The sequence below is a fragment of the Vigna unguiculata genome, chromosome 7 (assembly GCF_004118075.2).
Source record: "Vigna unguiculata cultivar IT97K-499-35 chromosome 7, ASM411807v1, whole genome shotgun sequence".
Lineage (NCBI taxonomy): Eukaryota > Viridiplantae > Streptophyta > Magnoliopsida > Fabales > Fabaceae > Vigna > Vigna unguiculata.
In genome coordinates, this window is record NC_040285.1 from 35,935,998 (window position 1) to 35,955,468 (window position 19,471).

General features: G+C 34.7%; 4 protein-coding genes across 4 annotated transcripts; 3 read left to right on the plus strand and 1 right to left on the minus strand.

The window, feature by feature from the left end:
* The first annotated feature begins 1,749 nt into the window (after positions 1 to 1,749).
* Positions 1,750 to 3,817, plus strand: LOC114192156 (beta-conglycinin beta subunit 1-like). The gene is made up of 6 exons (XM_028081779.1): positions 1,750 to 2,164; positions 2,253 to 2,428; positions 2,511 to 2,591; positions 2,692 to 2,991; positions 3,117 to 3,390; positions 3,477 to 3,817. The coding sequence occupies exons 1-6, from the start codon at positions 1,831 to 1,833 to the stop codon at positions 3,677 to 3,679; spliced, it is 1,368 nt and encodes a 455-aa protein (XP_027937580.1). The 5' UTR covers positions 1,750 to 1,830; the 3' UTR covers positions 3,680 to 3,817.
* A 4,298-nt stretch (positions 3,818 to 8,115) lies between these two features.
* On the plus strand, positions 8,116 to 10,551 carry LOC114192153 (beta-conglycinin beta subunit 1-like). The gene is made up of 6 exons (XM_028081776.1): positions 8,116 to 8,940; positions 9,023 to 9,198; positions 9,287 to 9,367; positions 9,468 to 9,755; positions 9,851 to 10,115; positions 10,217 to 10,551. The coding sequence occupies exons 1-6, from the start codon at positions 8,178 to 8,180 to the stop codon at positions 10,411 to 10,413; spliced, it is 1,770 nt and encodes a 589-aa protein (XP_027937577.1). The 5' UTR covers positions 8,116 to 8,177; the 3' UTR covers positions 10,414 to 10,551.
* A 159-nt stretch (positions 10,552 to 10,710) lies between these two features.
* On the minus strand, positions 10,711 to 11,924 carry LOC114192159. The gene is made up of 2 exons (XM_028081783.1): positions 11,488 to 11,924; positions 10,711 to 11,039 (listed from the first exon to the last, which is right to left on the minus strand). The coding sequence occupies exons 1-2, from the start codon at positions 11,669 to 11,671 to the stop codon at positions 10,876 to 10,878; spliced, it is 348 nt and encodes a 115-aa protein (XP_027937584.1). The 5' UTR covers positions 11,672 to 11,924; the 3' UTR covers positions 10,711 to 10,875.
* Positions 11,925 to 12,856: 932 nt separating this feature from the next.
* Positions 12,857 to 13,928, plus strand: LOC114189464. Its single transcript, XM_028078025.1, has 2 exons — positions 12,857 to 13,381; positions 13,548 to 13,928. The coding sequence occupies exons 1-2, from the start codon at positions 13,201 to 13,203 to the stop codon at positions 13,667 to 13,669; spliced, it is 303 nt and encodes a 100-aa protein (XP_027933826.1). The 5' UTR covers positions 12,857 to 13,200; the 3' UTR covers positions 13,670 to 13,928.
* Positions 13,929 to 19,471: the final 5,543 nt, after the last annotated feature.

Here is a 19,471-nt window from a genome sequence, read left to right on the forward strand (position 1 = left end):
CCAATTTAGTCCTTTATTTTTAAAAATGCGTGAATTTAGTCCTTTTAACCAATTTTTGTTAAGTTTATCTGACGTTTCAAGCGCATTTCATGATAATATTTGAATTATTTACACCATTTGACACATTTTTTGCTTCAATGTTAACTCAAATATTATCATAAAATATGTTTAAAATGTCAAATCAACTTAACAAAATTTGGTAAGAAGGACTAAATCCACGCATTTCTAAAGATGAAGGACTAAATTAGTATAAAGTTTTGAAAATGGATTAATTTCAAAATTCACTGAAACTTGAGGGACCAAAAACGTATTTAACCCTATTTTTTATCATATGGATTATAGTCATCCAGAGATTGTTATTTAATATATATGACATTTGTATTACATATATAAGGTATTTGACACTACTTTTAATCCAAAATTTGAAGACAATAGAATTATAGGTCTTTAATCTTATATAATATTCCTAACACAAACGTAATTCTCTTTAAAAACCCTTTAACTGAGAATTCATCATACCGGACGAAAGCCCCGGCCTTCCTTGAGCTTCATTATTCTGACCAAGGCGCAAGCTCAATGCTTATCGTTAATCTAAAATTTACTATTAATTACCTTTAATTTCCTAAGAATAGCCCATGGCTGCCCCATGTATGACAGTTAGTCACCCTAGGTCTTCACCATGACGGACTTCTGCAATAGGAAATAATAGAAAATAATAGTTTATTTCCTATATATTTAACAAATATAAACATATATGCTATTAGAAGTTTTGCCTACATTAAATATTTTAAGGTTCTGATTGTTGATAAGTAACTATTTTGTTGACAATCTTGATAATTTCGGCACTTATAACTTGATTTAAAAAAATTAGGTTTGTATTTTAACTCCTAAAACTTTAGAAAAACGAAATTTGTAAAGAGCCGGTGAAAATTTTATTTCTAAACTTTAGTTTTATGTCTTGAAGTTTTATGTCTTGAAGGATGAAAGAAAAAAAAAGCAGCCCAGCGAAAATTAAATTTTAGATTAATACGGTCTAGCTTTAAAAATTAACAACTAAAATTTATAATTTTTCTCCACTTTTTTTTTTTTTTTATCTGGCAAGTATATAAATATTTGATCAATGATGATTATTTTTTAACAGCGAATAATCATTGTGCTTACCTCGTACTCGCGTTCGTCTATTTGTATATGAATGATTTCAACGGCTTGAGTTACTGTCAATTCAGTGTACTGAGCCACGTATAACACAATCCAGTAAATTCTTCCCTTGGATCATATGGTTGCATGGCAAGAAAAATCCAAAGAAATGAGACTGATGCAAAGACAACAAAAAAAAAAGAAAAAACCACTGTATCCTTTCAAAAACCATGTCCAAGTTCACAAAATAGAGACAAAGGCAACCGCACCTCGGTTCAATCACACCCTTGGCCGATCAAGATGCGGCGTACGTGTATGACAAAATGCCATGCACACCAACACGTACTCAAAATCCACTTCAAGTCTCACCTTCTCAACCCAAACACCTAATACACTTCTTGTTTTTTACTCCACACACAGCCAATATGCTACTGAGCCTACTTCCATCATCACCACAACCACATCTATACCTATTCATTCTCTTCCGCCACCTCAATTTCTTCACTTCTACACACGTCAACTTCTGCATATGCGTGTCATCCCATGCCCAAATCTCCATGCATGTTCCAAGGACCTTCTCTCTTATATAATACCTATAAATACCCCTAACATCCCTCACTTCATTCATCATCCATCAAGAGTACTACACTACTCTAATACCCCCACCCAACTTATATTCAATACTACTACACTATGCTGAGAGCAAGGGTTTCGCTGTTGCTGGGAGTTCTTTTCCTGGCATCACTTTCTGTCTCCTTCGGCATTGTACACCGGGAGCACCAAGAGAGCCAAGAAGAGTCGGAACCAAGAGGACAAAATAACCCCTTCTACTTCGACTCTGACAGGTGGTTCCACACTCTATTCAGAAACCAATATGGTCACCTTCGTGTCCTCCAGAGGTTCGACCAACGCTCCAAACAAATTCAGAATCTTGAAAACTACCGTGTTGTAGAGTTCAAGTCCAAACCCAACACCCTCCTTCTTCCTCACCATGCTGATGCCGATTTCCTCCTAGTTGTCCTTAATGGTAAGTAATCAACTAATCGCTACTCACTCACAATCATCACACTTTCTTTCTCCTGCACCATTGATTGTAATCAATTCGTTAATTACAGGGAGAGCCATACTCACCTTGGTGAACCCTGACGGCAGAGACTCCTACATTCTTGAGCAAGGCCATGCTCAGAAGATCCCTGCAGGAACCACTTTCTTTTTGGTTAACCCTGACGACAACGAGAATCTCAGAATAGTCAAACTCGCCGTACCCGTTAACAACCCTCACAGATTTCAAGTACTGCTTTCCGAACTATTTTTTTTTTTATTCTAACTTGTAAATTTTTCTTCACATGAGATGATAAATGCTTGGCCTGTAGGACTTTTTCCTATCTAGCACAGAAGCCCAACAATCCTACTTGCAAGGATTCAGCAAGAATATTCTAGAGGCCTCTTTCGGTGTAAGCAAGAATATATTTGCGTTTCCATTAAGCCAGTTGTTTGTCTAAATGTCACACCTCTTGAATGATATCATTATCTTTATTTGCATGATTTTTTTAGAGTGACTACAAGGAGATAAACAGGGTTCTGTTTGGAGAGGAGGAACAGCAACAGCAAGACGAGGAGAGTCAGCAAGAAGGAGTGATTGTGCAACTTAAAAGGGAACAGATTCGGGAACTGATGAAGCATGCTAAATCTACTTCAAAGAAATCCCTTTCCTCCCAAAATGAACCATTCAACCTGAGAAGCCAAAAACCTATCTATTCCAACAAGTTTGGAAGGTTGCATGAGATCACCCCGGAGAAAAACCCCCAGCTTCGAGACTTGGATGTGTTCCTCACTTCTGTGGATATGAAAGAGGTAAATTCGAAGAAAACCGTAGAATCAAACTCCGTTGTTGAGTTCTACATATTATTTGTTTAGTTAGAAAACATGAGTATGGGAATTATAATTACATAGATATATTTGTTTGTTAACAAATTTAGGGAGGTCTTCTTATGCCCAACTACAATTCAAAGGCCATAGTGATACTAGTGGTTAATAAAGGAGAAGCAAATATTGAACTTGTTGGGCAAAGAGAACAGCAACAGCAGCAGCAAGAGGAAAGCTGGGAAGTGCAGAGGTATAGAGCTGAGGTGTCTGAAGACGATGTATTTGTTATCCCAGCATCTTATCCAGTTGCCATCACCGCAACCTCCAATCTAAATTTCATTGCTTTCGGTATCAATGCTGAGAACAACCAGAGGAACTTCCTTGCAGGTATATCTGGTCGATCTTGTTTGTTTTATTCTTGAATTGGAAGTTGTTTAATTTACAATTGGTAACGTGTGATTGAAAAATTGAAGGTGAGGAAGACAATGTGATGAGCGAGATACCTACAGAGGTGTTGGATGTTACCTTCCCTGCATCTGGTGAGAAGGTTGAGAAGTTGATAAACAAGCAGAGTGATTCCCACTTTACGGATGCACAGCCTGAGCAACAGCAAAGGGAGGAGGATCGTAAGGGAAGAAAGGGTCCATTATCTTCTATTTTGGACACTCTCTACTGAATAAGTTTCTAGTAAGATACAAGTGAGAGAGCTCACAGTGAGTGTGGAATGAAGGTGTCGGATGATGTAACAAAAATAAGTAGAGCTCCACATGGCTTTTTCTACCATAAATAATGAATAAATTGAGCCTTCATATGATGCTTGTGTTTTACGTCCTTCGACTGTCTGCTCTGTGCTTGCTAATTTGTTATGGTTACCAACATACTTACGTAATTTGCTTTTAAGTGAAATATCTGAGTTATATATGACTCATTTATTAATTTATTAAATAAGAAAAGGCTTTAATATCAAATATATCTTATTCTTCTAAAAAAAAAATCAGTTACAAAAGCTAATAGATGCTCACAAAAGATAAAAGAGAAAACGAAGAAGGAATGGAAACGAGGTTCCCCATGGTATCCGCTTGTAGCCTCTGCAACGAGGTGGTTGGAAAGAGTCACCTTGGTCTTCAGTTGTATAACCAACCAGTGTTATATTTATTTTTTTCAGTTCTTTGAAATAAAATAAATTAATATTAAACTGTTCATGAAATACAACCTCATGTGAGGTTGAAATCACTGCTTGATCATCAATAAAATTTGCTAACTAAAAATTCTGCTTCAGCTACTAAGAAAAAGCACTTGAACCAGTACTAAAACAGTACCTGATTTATTTTTCATATCTACCAAGCTACCTTCCCAATTACTATAGACTTGTATCTTGCAATACTTGACTCCATAATTGATAATACGTTTGGTGTATCTTATCACTTTCTTTGTTGCTTTCAAGCACTGTTTACTCACATAGTGCATATGAATCCTAACAACAAGCTTCATGGAAATAAGATTTTAGACACTTAATCAGGTTTCTAAAATTAACTGCAACTTTATTAGCAACTCATATGAACTTCTCCTTATTCATAGGAGTTCATTGTTTTTCACTCATCAGGTTATTTTTCTTTTAAGAATCTCTTTCTTTGACAAAGAAAGGTCTCGTTCTTCTATCGAGGAAGGTTGATTTGATGTCATAAATACTTGCCACCGATTTGTGTTACAATGACAATTAGTAGCCTTATTGTATAAGTATAATATACTGCAGATGTATCTCAATAGGCAACTTCAAATATTTGAGAGTAGCTCTTTACAACATAGCTTAGTGTTTGGTTATAGAGCAATCAGGATTTGAACTTTGTTCTCAACAACTATTTTAAACCAATGACATTTCTATCACGTGGTCTCAAAACCAACTCCCATGTTTGATTTCTCTAAATCATTTACAACTCCTTAGGCATTGCAGCTAGTCACTTCTCCTTCCATGCAACTTCTTCAATACTAGATGGTTCACAACTGTTACATTCAACTAAATTTTTCTGTCAAGGGAGGAACTCCACGAACAGTATGATTTTTCAACATGTAACTTATTCTTGGATGATGAAAATGACCCAGCTTTTTTTGTGCCAAGTATCAACCAAGCTTTATGTGACTTGGAAAAGTAATTTGCCCTTCTTTTATTATTGAAGGAAAAACTTTTGCTCAACACTTGAACATTACTTAATGGGTCCATTATGTGACTTGGAAAAGTAATTTGCCCTTCTTTTATTATTGAAGGAAAAACTTTTGCTCAACACTTGAACATTACTTAATGGGTCCATGATTATGTGAATGTTATTATCAGAAAAACTTTCTCATGTACCTCTAAGAAGAGTTTTTTTCCTAAATAATTTGTTACAATTATGGTTGGAAGTCTTACATCGATGAGAGATAAGACAATTTTATAGTATATAAGTGGGTGTAAACCTCACCTTCCAAGTTAATTTTGTTGAGTTGAATTAAACTTAAAGTTCACTAGTCACATGGTATTAGAACAATTTTAAAAAAAAATTATCCTAACGAGATTTTTGTTTCTTGGATATATAGTTTCTCTTCTATTCAACTATCTAGAGAAAGTTAAAGATTTGTGAGAGGAAGGAATTTTTAGGTTTGTAATGTGAAGTTCCCAAGTGGGGCTGAAACTATAGATGATATGAGGAATTGAATTATTAAGGAATATGAAGTTTATTTAGGTATTTATTATTGAAAAATTTATGAAATTATTTTGGCATTATTTGATTTGGGTTACATAGTTAGAATCTGTGATTTTGAGATTCTGTTTGATTGATGAGCTAATTATGGATATGTATACATATGTTATCTTCTCTAGTAATCGATTACATGTCAAGTGTAAACAATTACAAAAGCATTTTTTCAAAAAATTTCTAGAATTTAAAGATTTTATGTTAGAGAAATCTATAATGATGCTTTCATGTCTCGATTTGAAATCATGATTGGATTGAAATCATCGATATATGTTTCTTTGAGAAATTTTGTTATGATATAGTAGTTTAAATTAGTTATTTCCAAAGAGAATTTCTACTCCAGGATCAGTCAAAACATATTGAAGTTAATTTGCTAAAAGAGATTATTCTGACTCTAGTAGTATCTAACTCACATAGAAGAAGATAACTAGGTGGTGAGAGTCGAAGGAGACTTCACCTATGATATGAAAGATGATCATACTCAGGGAACTAGTGAGGTTAACCTTGTCATGACTGGACATGAATCCATTTAATACACTAGTCTTCCAGAAGCAGAGTCAATATTTATTTTGTTGTTAATTCCCTTTGGAATGATGTTTGTTTGAATCATTGGGTTGATCCATGTGAGGTGATACCTATTTGAATTGATGAATGTAAACTAATTGCATTTTTTGTTGGTTCGTGTAATGAGATGTATTGTTGAATGAGTTATTGGAATTAAGTAATGAAGTTGTGTAAATAGAAAAAAAAAACAAGTTAATGATTGATTTCTAGCAAAGATTTGTTTTGATAATCTTTATTATAAGTTATTACTGTTTTCATATTAAGCTTATTCTTTTAAATGTATTATGTAAATTATTATGTTGGTCTATTTAAAGAGAATAGTCGGTGAGTGAATATTTGTGTAGTAATATATGGAGAAAGGAGATATGATGATTCAAAAGTTTATTTTCTATAAAATATTATTCATAATTAGTTTGATCTTTTACTATTTTTGGTATATTATTGCTTATCATTTTTTATGCATTAGCTTACCTTGCATTTGCGTATTTATTCTTTCTTTTCTAATAGGACGATCGTATATTTTTATATATGAGAGCATCTTAGGACTTGAGGGTGATAATAATACTGGAGTTGGAGCTAGAATGAAAAACCGAAAGATTAATATAGGAACATCTTAGATAATTTAAAAAAAATTGTATTAATTTTCTATTTTATGTTTTAAAGTACTTATAACTTTATTTTGAATATATTTCGGAAATATGATGTGGTCTAACTTTTAAAATTGTAATATGAATCCGTTTATCTTCATTTATTAATATATCATAGACTTTATGATTATTAAATACTTGATAAATATATATTATAAGAGAAATTTGGGTTGTTACACTTGTTATAAATTTTTCGACTTACCTTAGTGAAAACAAAAGATATAGGACTAAAAGAAAAGAAACTCGTGCATATTTTTATATAATGCAACTTTCCTGAATAATGCAACATGATCAACAATACTCTTTCGTGTATTTTTTTAATGTGTCTGTAAATACACCTTAAAATATTTAAAATAAATAAAACATTTATTATATCAAATGGCAATAACGATGTGTTATTTATAGTAATTAAAAAAATTAACTTAGTAATACTTTTAATGTTTTTAATATTCAACGGTAAGTTAAAAAAATTATTTTGTTATAATAATTAATCTAGATATTTTGTAATATCTATTATAATATTTGCTACATTTGTTATTTTTCGTTTTTTTTTTTTTCAATATGGCGTGTATGTTTAGGACATGTCTGAGAGATAATTATTCTTCAATAATCAACCTTTATTCTTACAGCATCATGTTACAGGTATGTACGTAGTTATTATGTGTCCCAATTCCATGTGGGTTTTGAACGGCATTCTTTGCAATGAGTTTGATGACAGTAATCTGTTCTTATCAGTTGTGTTTAGTGTATATCTTCTCCATTGTCACCTTCACTTCCTTTTCTTTATCCACCAGCTGTTCAAGGTCGCCGAACCCATATATATCCAAAAGGAAAGGACTGCACCCAAATGCCATGCACAACAACACGTAGCTGTTCACCTTCACATTCAAATGACTCATCATCTCAGATTACATACCTCTTTTTCAATATTTCTATATGAGTAAATCATCCTCAGTAACCAATAAACTTCTCTTACGAAAACGGTGACTTCTATCATTGTTTATAAGTTCAAGCCAATGCGAACAAATCCCAAAACCTATGTTTCTTCTGCCAGCTCAACTTTGCTCAAGTGGACACACGTCAACCTGCAACCTCCCGTGGCAAAATGTGCATGCAAGCTAACTAAGAGTCTTCTATTGTATAATATAACTATAAATACCCGTAACATAACTCCGTGTTCTCATCAATGAAAGCGAGTGCAACAATTTAAGCGGTTGCTACATACACTACTGCGATGAGATCACGGTTTCCTTTGTTCCTGGTGCTGGGAATTGTTTTCCTAGCATCAGTTTCTGTCTCATTATCGGAGAAGCCGAGTCGGAGCAAATGTGTGCAGACATGCGAGAGCGAGAAAGATGCGTCCAGGGTACAAAAATGCCAGCTTCGTTGCAAGCACGTTTCTGAGCGTGGGGAGAAAGAAGAGGAAGAAGAAAGAACGATTGTTCCTGACCCCCACCCATCACACGAGGAGAGGAGGCGCGAGAGGAAGGAAGAGGAAAAAGAAGAGCCGCGTCCATTTCCTCCTCCACACACAAGAGAGCATGAGCGTGAAGAAGAACAATGGAAAGGATGGCGTCGTCGTGAAGATCCCGAAGAGAGGGCGAGGGTGAGGCAGAGGGAGAGGGAGATGGAGGAGGAAATGAGAGAGAGGGAGAGGAAGAAGGAGGAGGAAAGGAGAGAGAGGGAGAGGAAAAAGGGAGAGAAATACCGGAGACGTGAGAAGAAGGAGACATGGGAAGAGGTAGAAGAAGATCGAGGTTTCCCAGACTCAGACTCACAAACACAGACCAACCCTTTTCACTTCATGTCGAATAGATTCCGCACTCTTTTCAAGAACCAACACGGTCACATCCGTATCCTTCAGAGCTTTGACCAACGAAGCTCCACACAGCTTCAGAACCTTCGAGACTACCGTGTTGTGGAGTTCGAGTCCAGACCCCACACCCTTCTTCTCCCTCACCATGCAGACGCTGATTTCCTCCTCCTCGTCCTTAGCGGTCAGTAATTACTTACTACTTCTGATTAAATTTCATCGCTTGCTTCTTGTATAAACAATTGTAGTCAATTTTCTAATTACAGGGAGAGCCTTAATTAACTTCATGGAACCCGACAACAGAGATCCCTACTACCTTGACCCTGGTTATGCCCAAATAATTCCTGCTGGAACCACTTTCTATTTGGTTAATCCAGAGAGAAACAAAAATCTCAGAGTGATTAAACTGGCCATACCCGTTAACAAACCTGGCAAATTTGAGGTATTGTCTTTTCTTTTATAAACTGATCAATCAATTCATCTTTTAATCTGTTTCCAAATGTGAAGATCAATACTTCTCCTTTCTCTAGAATTTCTTCCTATCTAGCACCCAAGAACAACAGTCCTACCTGCAAGGGTTCAGCGAGGATATTTTAGAGGCCTCCTTCGATGTACGTAATCAAGGCATCATCTAATTAAATTCCCACTTTCTGGTTTGTCTAAATGTCGCACTATATAAAATTACCATTACGTATTTGCTTAATTTTATAGAGCAAATTCGAGGATATAAGCGAGGTTCTGTTTGGAGAGGAGAGGCTGCGGCAGAGGCAGCAAGAGGGAGTGATTGTGGAACTGTCAAATGAAAAGATTCGGGAACTGAGTAGAAGTGCCGAATCCAGTTCAAGCAAAATCAATTCCTTCGAATATAAACCATTTGACTTGAGAAGCTCCAACCCAATCTACTCCAACAAGTTTGGCGCGTTTTATGAGATCACCCCAGAGAAAAATCCCCATCTTCGGGAATTAAATATCTTCCTCGATTATGTGGATATCAACAAGGTAAGCGCAAAAACCTTATTGATTAACAGAACTGGACAAGTTGAGTTCTGTTGAGAATGATGTTTTTTTCTGTTTTTTTTTGCTACCATATTTAGGGAGGTCTTCTTCTGCCACACTACAATTCTAAGGCCATAGTCATACTAGTGGTTAATAAGGGCGAAGCAAACATTGAACTTGTTGGCCTGACAGAACAACAACAACAGAAGCAGCAAGAAGTGCAGAAGTATAGAACTGAGTTGTCCAAAAACGATGTATTTGTAATCCCAGCAGCTTATCCAGTTGCCATCAACGCTACCTCCAATCTGAATTTCTTTGCTTTCGGTATCAATGCTGAGAATAACCAGAGGAACTTCCTTGCAGGTATATATATGGCATATAAATTTCAATATACTGCTACTGCTATTGTTTGTTTTATGAGGTTGTTTATTTACAATTGGTAATGCGTGATTGAAAAATTGAAGGGGAGAAAGACAATGTGATTAGCGAGATACCACGACAAGTGTTCGAGGTTGCGTTTCCGGGGAGTGGTGAGGATGTGGAGAAGCTAATAAAGAAGAAGAGAGAATCATATTTTGTGGCTGCGCAGCCTCAGCAGAAGGAAAGAGGGAGACACGGAAGAAATGTTCCTTTGTCTTCAATATTAGGCGCTCTCCACTAAATATGGCCATCAACTAAACTCTACGGTGCAACAGTTCATACCGAGCGACGAAAGTATCCGGTTATGTAACTGTAATAACTTGAGCACTACTTTTGTATTAAGAATAAATAAATTTAGCATTTATATGTTGTATTTTACTAATTTGTTTTGGACATGAGACAGAAGTTAGAAGCTGAGGTAAAAAAGTTTGAAGCGACTCTAATCTTCCCGAACTAAGAATGTATTTATTAACATAAAATGTGTTGTTAAAACTAGATGTTGACTTAACTGATAAATATATAATGATATGAAGTAAAGAAGCCAGAAACAGAAACTTGTATAAATAAAAATGTTTTGACAATACAATCAATGCTAATGTGAATTTCATTATAAATATATACATCTATTTGATGACAGAACCTTTTAAGCTACATATGCAATTGCAAAACACCATCTATGGATTCGAATGGGCTCGATTGCATTCTACAAATCATTGTTTGGCTCGTCCACTGCTATCAATTTAGGATGCACCTCATTCTTATTAGATGGTGGGGATGGGGGTGGGGTGGAAAGATAATTCTGGTAGTTTTCTTCTGTTGGTACAGGATATTCTGTTGAATTTGATCCATTATCTTTTGCTAAGCTGTCTAAAACGTACAAAAATATTTCAATTAAATTAGAGAGTCTAAATTTATCAAGTTTCTTTTTGAAGAAAACATACACAGGCACATTCAAATCTGAAACTTCATTTTTAAGGAAACTTGACAAATTATTAAAAAATTACAGTTGAATTCTGAACTAATGGATACAAAAATCCATGCAAGACAAAAAATATATAGTTGCAAGAGTGAAATATGGCATTCATATAAATATTAATTAACTTACCTTATCTTTGTATGACAAATTCAGAACATGCGTGTAGAACTTTTAGGAATGATCATGACGTGTATGATTTTACTTTTAACAAAAATGCGAAATGTTTAAGATATAGACACACTTAACCTCTTGAACATTGCATAGTCATAAAACAATAAAATGAAGATGAAAGTGCATCAGGTATGGTAGTGTTTTTCTTATCCATAGAAATTAAATTACCACATAATGTTGGGTTTTTGCAGCGGCCATTACACCACCACTTGCAGAAAGTTTGAGGGTAAATGCAAGCTTGAATGCAATAATTGTAGCAGCCTCTGCGTTTTTCTTCAAAGGTCTCTGCTTGAACAGATGCAGCGACTACATGGCAAAGCAGCAACAACAATGCAATGTATTTCTCTCGCATCTCACCTTCTTACTTATTCCTCTGTTTTCTTTTACCGGTTGTTGGCAATGGTCCTCCTTCCCTAGTTCTATGCCCTAGTTTTCTAATAATGATGGCCACATATATAGCTGGATAAAGACTCCTCCACCGCATATCATGTCATGGCTATTAAGTGTCTAATACAAAGAAAATATATATTTGCTAATTATCTTGCATAAAAATAGGTTTTCCGTTCTCTTTCTTCCTTTCTCTTTCTTACGATGACACATTCTTTATCAGGTTCCTTAATATATATATATATATATATATATATATATATATATATATATATATATATATATGCAGAAAATGTCTGGAATATAAAAATTTTAATAGTCATTTTTTGTGTTCGAGTACTTACATTCTAAGTATTTTTGGGCTGAAAATTTCTTATAAGAACATAAAATGAGATCTTAAGTTATATATTTTATTTTATAATTAGCTTTTAAATATGATTTATTTATCATATATTTTCCTTCTGATAATTATATGTTCCTACAAAATTTTAAGTTTTAATTTGAAGAATTAAATAACAATCCTTCGACTCGTATTTTATTATAATTATAATTATTGTTATATTAATTATACATTAGATAATATATATATATATATATATATTATTTTAAATTTTTAAAAATTATTAATCAAGTTAATATCTCAAAAAATTAATTAATTAATAATAAAATATTATGATAACATGTTAGTATCCAACTGAAATGGAAATTAGACAAAATTTTATATATATTAGTTAGGAATGGAATGAACTTATATTTTGGGACGAGATGAAATAATGAAACTTGTCTCCATCCATTATCATCCTTAGTTTTACTTCGATTGTAAAAATATTTATAAAAACTAAATTAAAAGTATTTGTTAAAATTAAGCTTAATTTAGTTATCTAGTTCTGATAGGTAAGTCTTTTATTCGTTTTGATTATTCTATTTTTTTTAACTCAATTTTTTCTCATTATTTTTAAGAATTAATGTAGTTTCTTCTATTAATTTAATTTATGTATAAAAATTTAAATCCTTTCTTATCTTATAATTCTTCTCTTTTTTTAAGTGGGATATTTTAAGTTATTAATATTTTTTAACTGAATATTTATTTTTAATTTTTTAATTGACGTTGTTGATATTTTTAATCAATTTCGAACTCAGATATAATTTTTCAAAGACTATTTTCCAATTTTTACAAAGTTACCAATGCTTTTTTTAAATAAATTTGTCACAACTTTATTTTGCTTTCAGTTTTCGAAATCATTGTTTAGACGGTTGAAAAATCAAAAATTAGTAAATATATAGTTTCTTTGGATTAAAATCATGACACTCAACAGCAAGATCCCAAAATTTAGCAATGAACGATGACATAATTTGCGGTTGAGGAGTGATTTATGGAGCTATATATATATGTGTCCATGATTACTAGAAAACTAGGGCATGGAACTAGGGAAGGAGGAACAACTAAGAAACCACCATTACCAAGAAGCAGTAAAAGAAAACTAAAAAGGTGAAATGGGAGAGAAATACGTTGCATTGTTTGTGATGTGCCTTGTGATGGGTGCATCTGTTGCGGTAATGACCCTAGAGGAAAGAAGAAAAGACTGCAACAGTTATTGTAACACTGCTTGCATGTTTCCCGCCAAATTCTGCAAATGGTGGTGCGGAGGCCGCTGCGAAAACCCAATATTTTGGGGTTAGTTAATATTGACTTTTAACATAACGTAATTAATTTGAAACATGTTTCTGTGTTGTATACTATATACTGTGTACATGGAATGCAATGCTTTTTTGATTGTTTAGGTTGAGACAACCAATTTACTCATAATTTTGTTTTATGTTTTGCTGGAAAAAAATTATAGAAGACAGCCTAGACGATGATGTATCAAAAAAGTATCCTGTACCAACGGAAGCAAGTTACAAGGCTTATCTGGCTGAACATCCTGAAGAAAGTTCTTCCAATACGGAGAAGACTGAGATGTAGACCAAAATGGAAACAAAAAACGAACATAACATAATTGGTCCAATGCAATCGAGACCATCGACTTTGTTTGCCAAGGTTTTCATGTTATATTCCAATGTCTACCTCAAAAGCTTCCCTCGTCAAAATAAATTATTATAGCATTTTATAGCGTCTTCTTTACATTAGATTGCTATAATGTAACATTTTAATTTTATTTTTAGTTTCTAATTTTATTTTATTTTACCTTTCACCATATTTTGTACTTCTATGTTAATATAAGTTGTGTATGAATTTTTAATATTTTTTTTATTTTACCTTTACTGTTTCTTTTTTTTTCTCTCTTTTCACCTCACCTCCATCACCTTTTTTCCATTTCCCTTCACCTTCCCACTAAATAAAGTGACCGCAAAGTGTAACATACTTATTTTTAAAAAATAACTATAATGTTTATTTTATCCTACTTTAAAAATAAAGTTAGAATATCTTACATTTTACCTTCTCTAATTAAATTTAAAATGTTTTGTACATATTTCATTTTGATAAAGTCTGAACATTAAAAAAAAGTCAAATAGTTTTTATGAAATATTATGATTAAGTAAAATAAAAATAATTAATAAAAAGAAAAGAAACAAAAAAATATACTAATTATATATATATATATATATATATTAATTATTAAACTATATATTAAAAAAATTATGTAGAGGAAGTTTTTGAGGAATAAGAAAAAAGTAAAAATGAAGAAAAATTATTGGTTTTGGAATTTTCTTGGTTGTCACTCTTTTGTTTGTTCCAATCCAATTACTTACATTATAATACGTAGACACAGTGGCGCGGAGCATTGTGGAGACCAGGGGCATGGTCGCAAAAAATTTTGAAATTTTTTTATATTATAGGTAATATATTAATAATTAATAATAATTAAATTAAATATTTTTATTTTTTTTATAAAACATAACATTTAATGTTAATTATTATTTTTTATTTTTGAAGAAAAAAATCTATTATTTTTCTCATATTTCTCATCTGTTTTCTTCCATTCTTGAAATATAAAAAAAGAATGTAATTCTCTCGTGTCTCACTTGATAGTGAAATATTAGTTTATTAATTTATTTCATGAGCATTTTGTACAGAAATTTTTATTTTATGAACATTTTAATTGTGATTTGATTATCATATATTTTTCCTTTATATTTTACGTCTCTTAATTTTTTATTAGATTATGATAAATTATTTTTTAGTCTTATTTTTAAAAAACAGGTATATTGATGAAGAATAAAAGAATATATTCATTTTTTAAAAGTGATAAAAGGGGAGCTGTCTATGAAGATAAAAACATGACAAATTCAATTTCTTCATTTCTTAAGGATCAAAGAATTATAGAAAAAAAGTTTCATATTAACTATTTGGAACGTGATCCATAACAACTTCTTCAAATATGGAAATATTTAAAGAGCCAAAAAGATGAAATTAGAAGAACTTATTTAAAATGAGTTCATATCAAATACAACTTGAAAACTGTCATTTTTTTAAAGGAAAATATCCAAGGAGATCTCAATCTAATTGGTTTAAAATTTTTCCTTCTTACTAGAATATTCCCCGACTAATGATGGATCTTATTATTTGACATGTTATCTATTTAGGGCTTTTTTGTATTTAAGGGTCCGTTAGAAGTCAAATTTGTAAATATGGGTTCGTTGATTTTTTCTTTTTTAAACAGGGTTAAGTCGTCATGGTGGAGGACAACATTACAGGTGAAGTCGTCCTCCACCCGACCGGTTTCTTTTTTTTTAGAAAAAAAAAAAAGCAAAGTCGTCATGGGAGACGACAGTTTTAGTGGTAAGGAAAAAGTGAAGTCATTCTTGTGCATGACGACTTCACTTTTTAGATTTTTTTTTTCGAAATTAATGAAAATTGAAAATTAAATAATGAAAACTGAAAATTTTGAAAAAAAAAATTAAAACTGAAAATTTTGAAAAATAGGAAAAATAATTAAAACTGAAAATTTTGAAAAAAAAAAGAAAAATAATTAAAACTAAAAATTTTGAAAAAAAAATAATAAAATTTGAAAATTTTGAAAAAAAAATAATAATAAAACTTAATATTTCGAAAAAAAAAGGGAAAAAAAATCTGAAAAGTGAAGTTGTCATGTACGAACGAGGACGACTTCACTTTTTTCTTAAAACTAAAACTGTCGTCTCCCATGACGACTTTGCTTTCTAAAAAAACAAAAGAGAAACCGGTCGGATGGAGGACGACTTCACCTGTAATGTCGTCTTCTACCACGACGACTTGATCCTGTTTGACAAAAAAAAAAATCAACGGACCCATATTTACAAATTTGACTTCTATGAGACCCTAAAATACAAAAAAAGCCTCTATTTAGTTCAAAACTAGATGGTCATCCTAGATCATATGTGTTTACTAAACAAGGATTTAAGATTATGGAAAAAGGTTAATGCAAGAAAAAAATGTGAATAACCAATAAAATTCCAAAACCAATATTTTTTTCTTTTTACTTCCTCTATATAATATTTTTATTATATATATATATATATATATATATATATATATATATATATAATTAGTATTTTTATGTTTGTTTCTTTTCTTTTTATTAATTATTTCTATTATTATTTTCATTTTAGTTAGTCACAATATTTCATAAAAATTATTTGACTTGTTTCCCAATATTCAGACTTTAACAAAATGAAATACATACAAACTATTTTAAATTTAATTAGAGAAAGTAAAATGTAAAATTTTTTAACTCTTATTTTTATTTTTAAAGTAAGGATAAAATAATTATAGGTATTTAAAAAAAAATAAGAATGTTACACTTTTCACTCATTTTATTTGCATTTTATTTTGTGGGAAGGTGGAAGAAGATGGGAAAAGATGGTGGGAGGTAGAGAGAGATAAAAGGCGAAAAAAAGAATCAGTTAAGGTAAAACAAAACAAAATAAAAAATTCATACATAACTTATATTAATATAGAAGTACAAAATCTTGTCTAAAAGGTAAAATAAAACAAAATTAGAAAGTAAAAAATAATAAAAATGTTACATTATAGCAAACTAATGTAAAAGCATTATGAAGAAGCTATAAAATGCTTATAATTTATTTTGATGAGGGAAGCTTTTGAGGTAGACATTGGAATCTAACATGAAAACCTTGGCAAACACGGTCCACGGTCTCGATTGCATTCTACCAATCATGTTCGTGTTTTGTTTCCATTTTGGTCTACTCCTTAGTCTTGGAAGAACTTTCTTCAGGATGTGAAGCCTGATAAGCCTTGTAACTTGCTTCTGTTGGTACAGGATACTTTTTTGGTACATCATCATCCATGCTTGCTTTTATATTATTATTTTTTTTTCAGCAAAACACACAAAATAAAATTATGGGTCAAATGGATGTCTCAACCTAAACAAAAAAAAAAAAAAAAGAGGATATATATGTAGCTCCAAGCTGCATTAAGCTTATCATGGTATCTAGAGGTGTCAATTTGGCCCCTAGCCCATGGGTCAGTCCTAGCCCACTCTTCATAAAGCCCTCTTTTAGGAGGCCCCCAAATGAGTGGGCCAAAAAAAAGCCCCAGCCCCCAAAGCCCCCTCTCTAGTGGATTAGAGCTAGGGCTAAGGTGGGTTAGTCCCCCAAATAATACTACATTAAGCCAGAGTCAAAGATTAAGTTGAGCGACCCGAACGGGTCCGATGACCCGGACAGGCTCGACGACCCGGACGAGCCCAATGACCAGGACTAGGGATGGCAAAAATACCCGTGCCCGCAGATATCCGCGGATAAAATCCGCGACGGATAGTTACTACCCGCGGGTAACGGGTATTTTAATACCCGGTTATAAACGGGTTGGGTACGGGTATCATACTATCTGTACCCGCGGGTACCCGTTACCCGCAAAAAATTAAAATTAATATTTAATTTATATTTTATTAAGTTAAATTTAATTAAAATTAGAAGTAACAGTATATTTTATTATGTCAAATTTAATTATAATTATAATTATAATTATAATTTAATTTAATTTATATTTTATTTTTATAATTTTATATTAAAAATTTTATAAAATTCATATTTTTTTAAATATTTGTGGGTATCGGGTATCCACGGGTACCCGCGGGTTTTAAAAATATCCGTGGGTATTTTTTATGCGGATACCCGGCGGGTAAACGGGCGGGTAACGGGCAGATTTTTTTTTAGCAGGTCGGGTACGGGTATCATACTATTCGTGTCCGACCCGACCCGTTGCCATCCCTAACCAGGACGGGCCCGATGACAAGGACAGACTCGACGAGCAAGATGAGCCCGACGACGAGGACGGGCCGGATAACCCGGACATGGCAGACAACACGGACGGGACCAAAAACCTGGACGGGCCAGACGACCAAGATGGGCCCGACGACTAGGACGGGCATGACAACCCGGACATGTCAGACAACACGGACGGGCCTAACGACCCAAACAGGCCCGAAAACCTGGATGGGCCAGACGAGCCAAATGGACCCTACGACCCAGACGAGCCCAACGATCTGAACGGGTCGACGACCCGAACGGGCCCAACGATCCAAACAGGCCCAATGATCCAGACAGGCCCAACAACCCGAACGGGCTCGACGACTCGTATGGACCCGACGATCCAAACGGGCCCGACGACCCAAACGGGCCAGACGATCCGAACGGGCCTGACGACCCAGACGTGCCAGACGACCCGAATGGGCCCGACGACCCGAACGGGCTCGACGAACCAGACGGGCCCGATGACCTAGACGTGCCAGATGACCGGAACGGGCCCGACGACCCGAATAGGCCTGATGACCCAGACGAGCCCGACGACCCGAACGTGCCAAACGACCCAAACGGGCTCGACGACCCAAACGGGCCCGACGACCCAGACGGGCCCGACAAACCAGACGTGCCATACGATCCGAACGGGCCCGACGAGCCCAACGACCTGAACGGGCCTAACGACCCAAACGCGCTCGACAACTCGGATGGCTCTGACGACCCGTTCGGGTCGTTGGGCATGTCTGGATCATCGGGCCTGTCTGGGTCATTGGTCCCGTCCAGGTCGTCTGGTCCGTCCGGCTCGTCGAGCCCGTTCGGATCATTAGGCTTGTCTGGATCATTGGGCCCATTCGGGTTGTCGGGCCCGTTCGGGTCGTCGAGCCCGTTCGGGTCGTCAGGCACGTTTGGGTCGTCGGGCCCGTCTGGGTCGTCGGGCCCTTTCGGGTCGTTGGGCCTTTCTGGATCATTGGGCCCGTTTGGATCGTCGGGCCTGTTCATATCGTTTGTCTTGTCCGGGTTGTTGGGCCTGTCCGGGTTGTCGGGCTCGACTAGGTCGTATGGCCTGTCTTGGTCGTTAGGCCCGTCTGGGTTGTCAGGCATGTTTGTTTCGTCAGTCCCATCTGGGTCGTCAGGCCCGTCTGGGTTGTAGGACCCGTTCGGGTCGTCGGGTCCATACGGGTCGTCGGGCTTGTTTGGGTCATAGGGCCTGTTAGGTTCGTCGGTCCTGTCCGGGTCATTGGGCTCGTCCAGGTCATCGAGCCTGTCCGGGTCGTCGAGCCTGTTTGAATCATCGGGCCCGTTTGAGTCGTCGTTCTTGTCGAGGTCGTAGGGCAGGTCCGAGTCGTTAGACCTATTTGGGTCGTCATGCTTTTCCGGTTCGTTGGGCCTGTCTCACAGATAGTAATATATTTAAAAAAATAATATATTTTTCGTGTGGAAGATAAAAGCCCATGGGTTGGCCCTGGCCCACAGGGCTTTTGTAGGGTTTTTGGCTCTATGGACTTCTTTGTTGGGGGCTTTT

Bases quoted from the DNA above. Each gene is read 5' to 3' on its own strand.
- LOC114192153 (XM_028081776.1), top strand. From the start codon at position 8,178: ATGAGATCACGGTTTCCTTTGTTCCTGGTGCTGGGAATTGTTTTCCTA. The intron at 8,941-9,022 runs GTCAGTAATTAC...TTCTAATTACAG, and splicing joins CCTCCTCCTCGTCCTTAGCG to GGAGAGCCTTAATTAACTTC. The intron at 9,368-9,467 runs GTACGTAATCAA...TTAATTTTATAG, and splicing joins TTTTAGAGGCCTCCTTCGAT to AGCAAATTCGAGGATATAAG.
- LOC114192156 (XM_028081779.1), top strand. From the start codon at position 1,831: ATGCTGAGAGCAAGGGTTTCGCTGTTGCTGGGAGTTCTTTTCCTGGCA. The intron at 2,992-3,116 runs GTAAATTCGAAG...TAACAAATTTAG, and splicing joins CTTCTGTGGATATGAAAGAG to GGAGGTCTTCTTATGCCCAA. The intron at 3,391-3,476 runs GTATATCTGGTC...GAAAAATTGAAG, and splicing joins CCAGAGGAACTTCCTTGCAG to GTGAGGAAGACAATGTGATG.
- LOC114189464 (XM_028078025.1), top strand. From the start codon at position 13,201: ATGGGAGAGAAATACGTTGCATTGTTTGTGATGTGCCTTGTGATGGGT. The intron at 13,382-13,547 runs GTTAGTTAATAT...AAAAAATTATAG, and splicing joins CGAAAACCCAATATTTTGGG to AAGACAGCCTAGACGATGAT.
- LOC114192159 (XM_028081783.1), bottom strand. From the start codon at position 11,671: ATGCGAGAGAAATACATTGCATTGTTGTTGCTGCTTTGCCATGTAGTC. The intron at 11,040-11,487 runs GTAATTTAATTT...TGTACGTTTTAG, and splicing joins CAAAAACCCAACATTATGTG to ACAGCTTAGCAAAAGATAAT.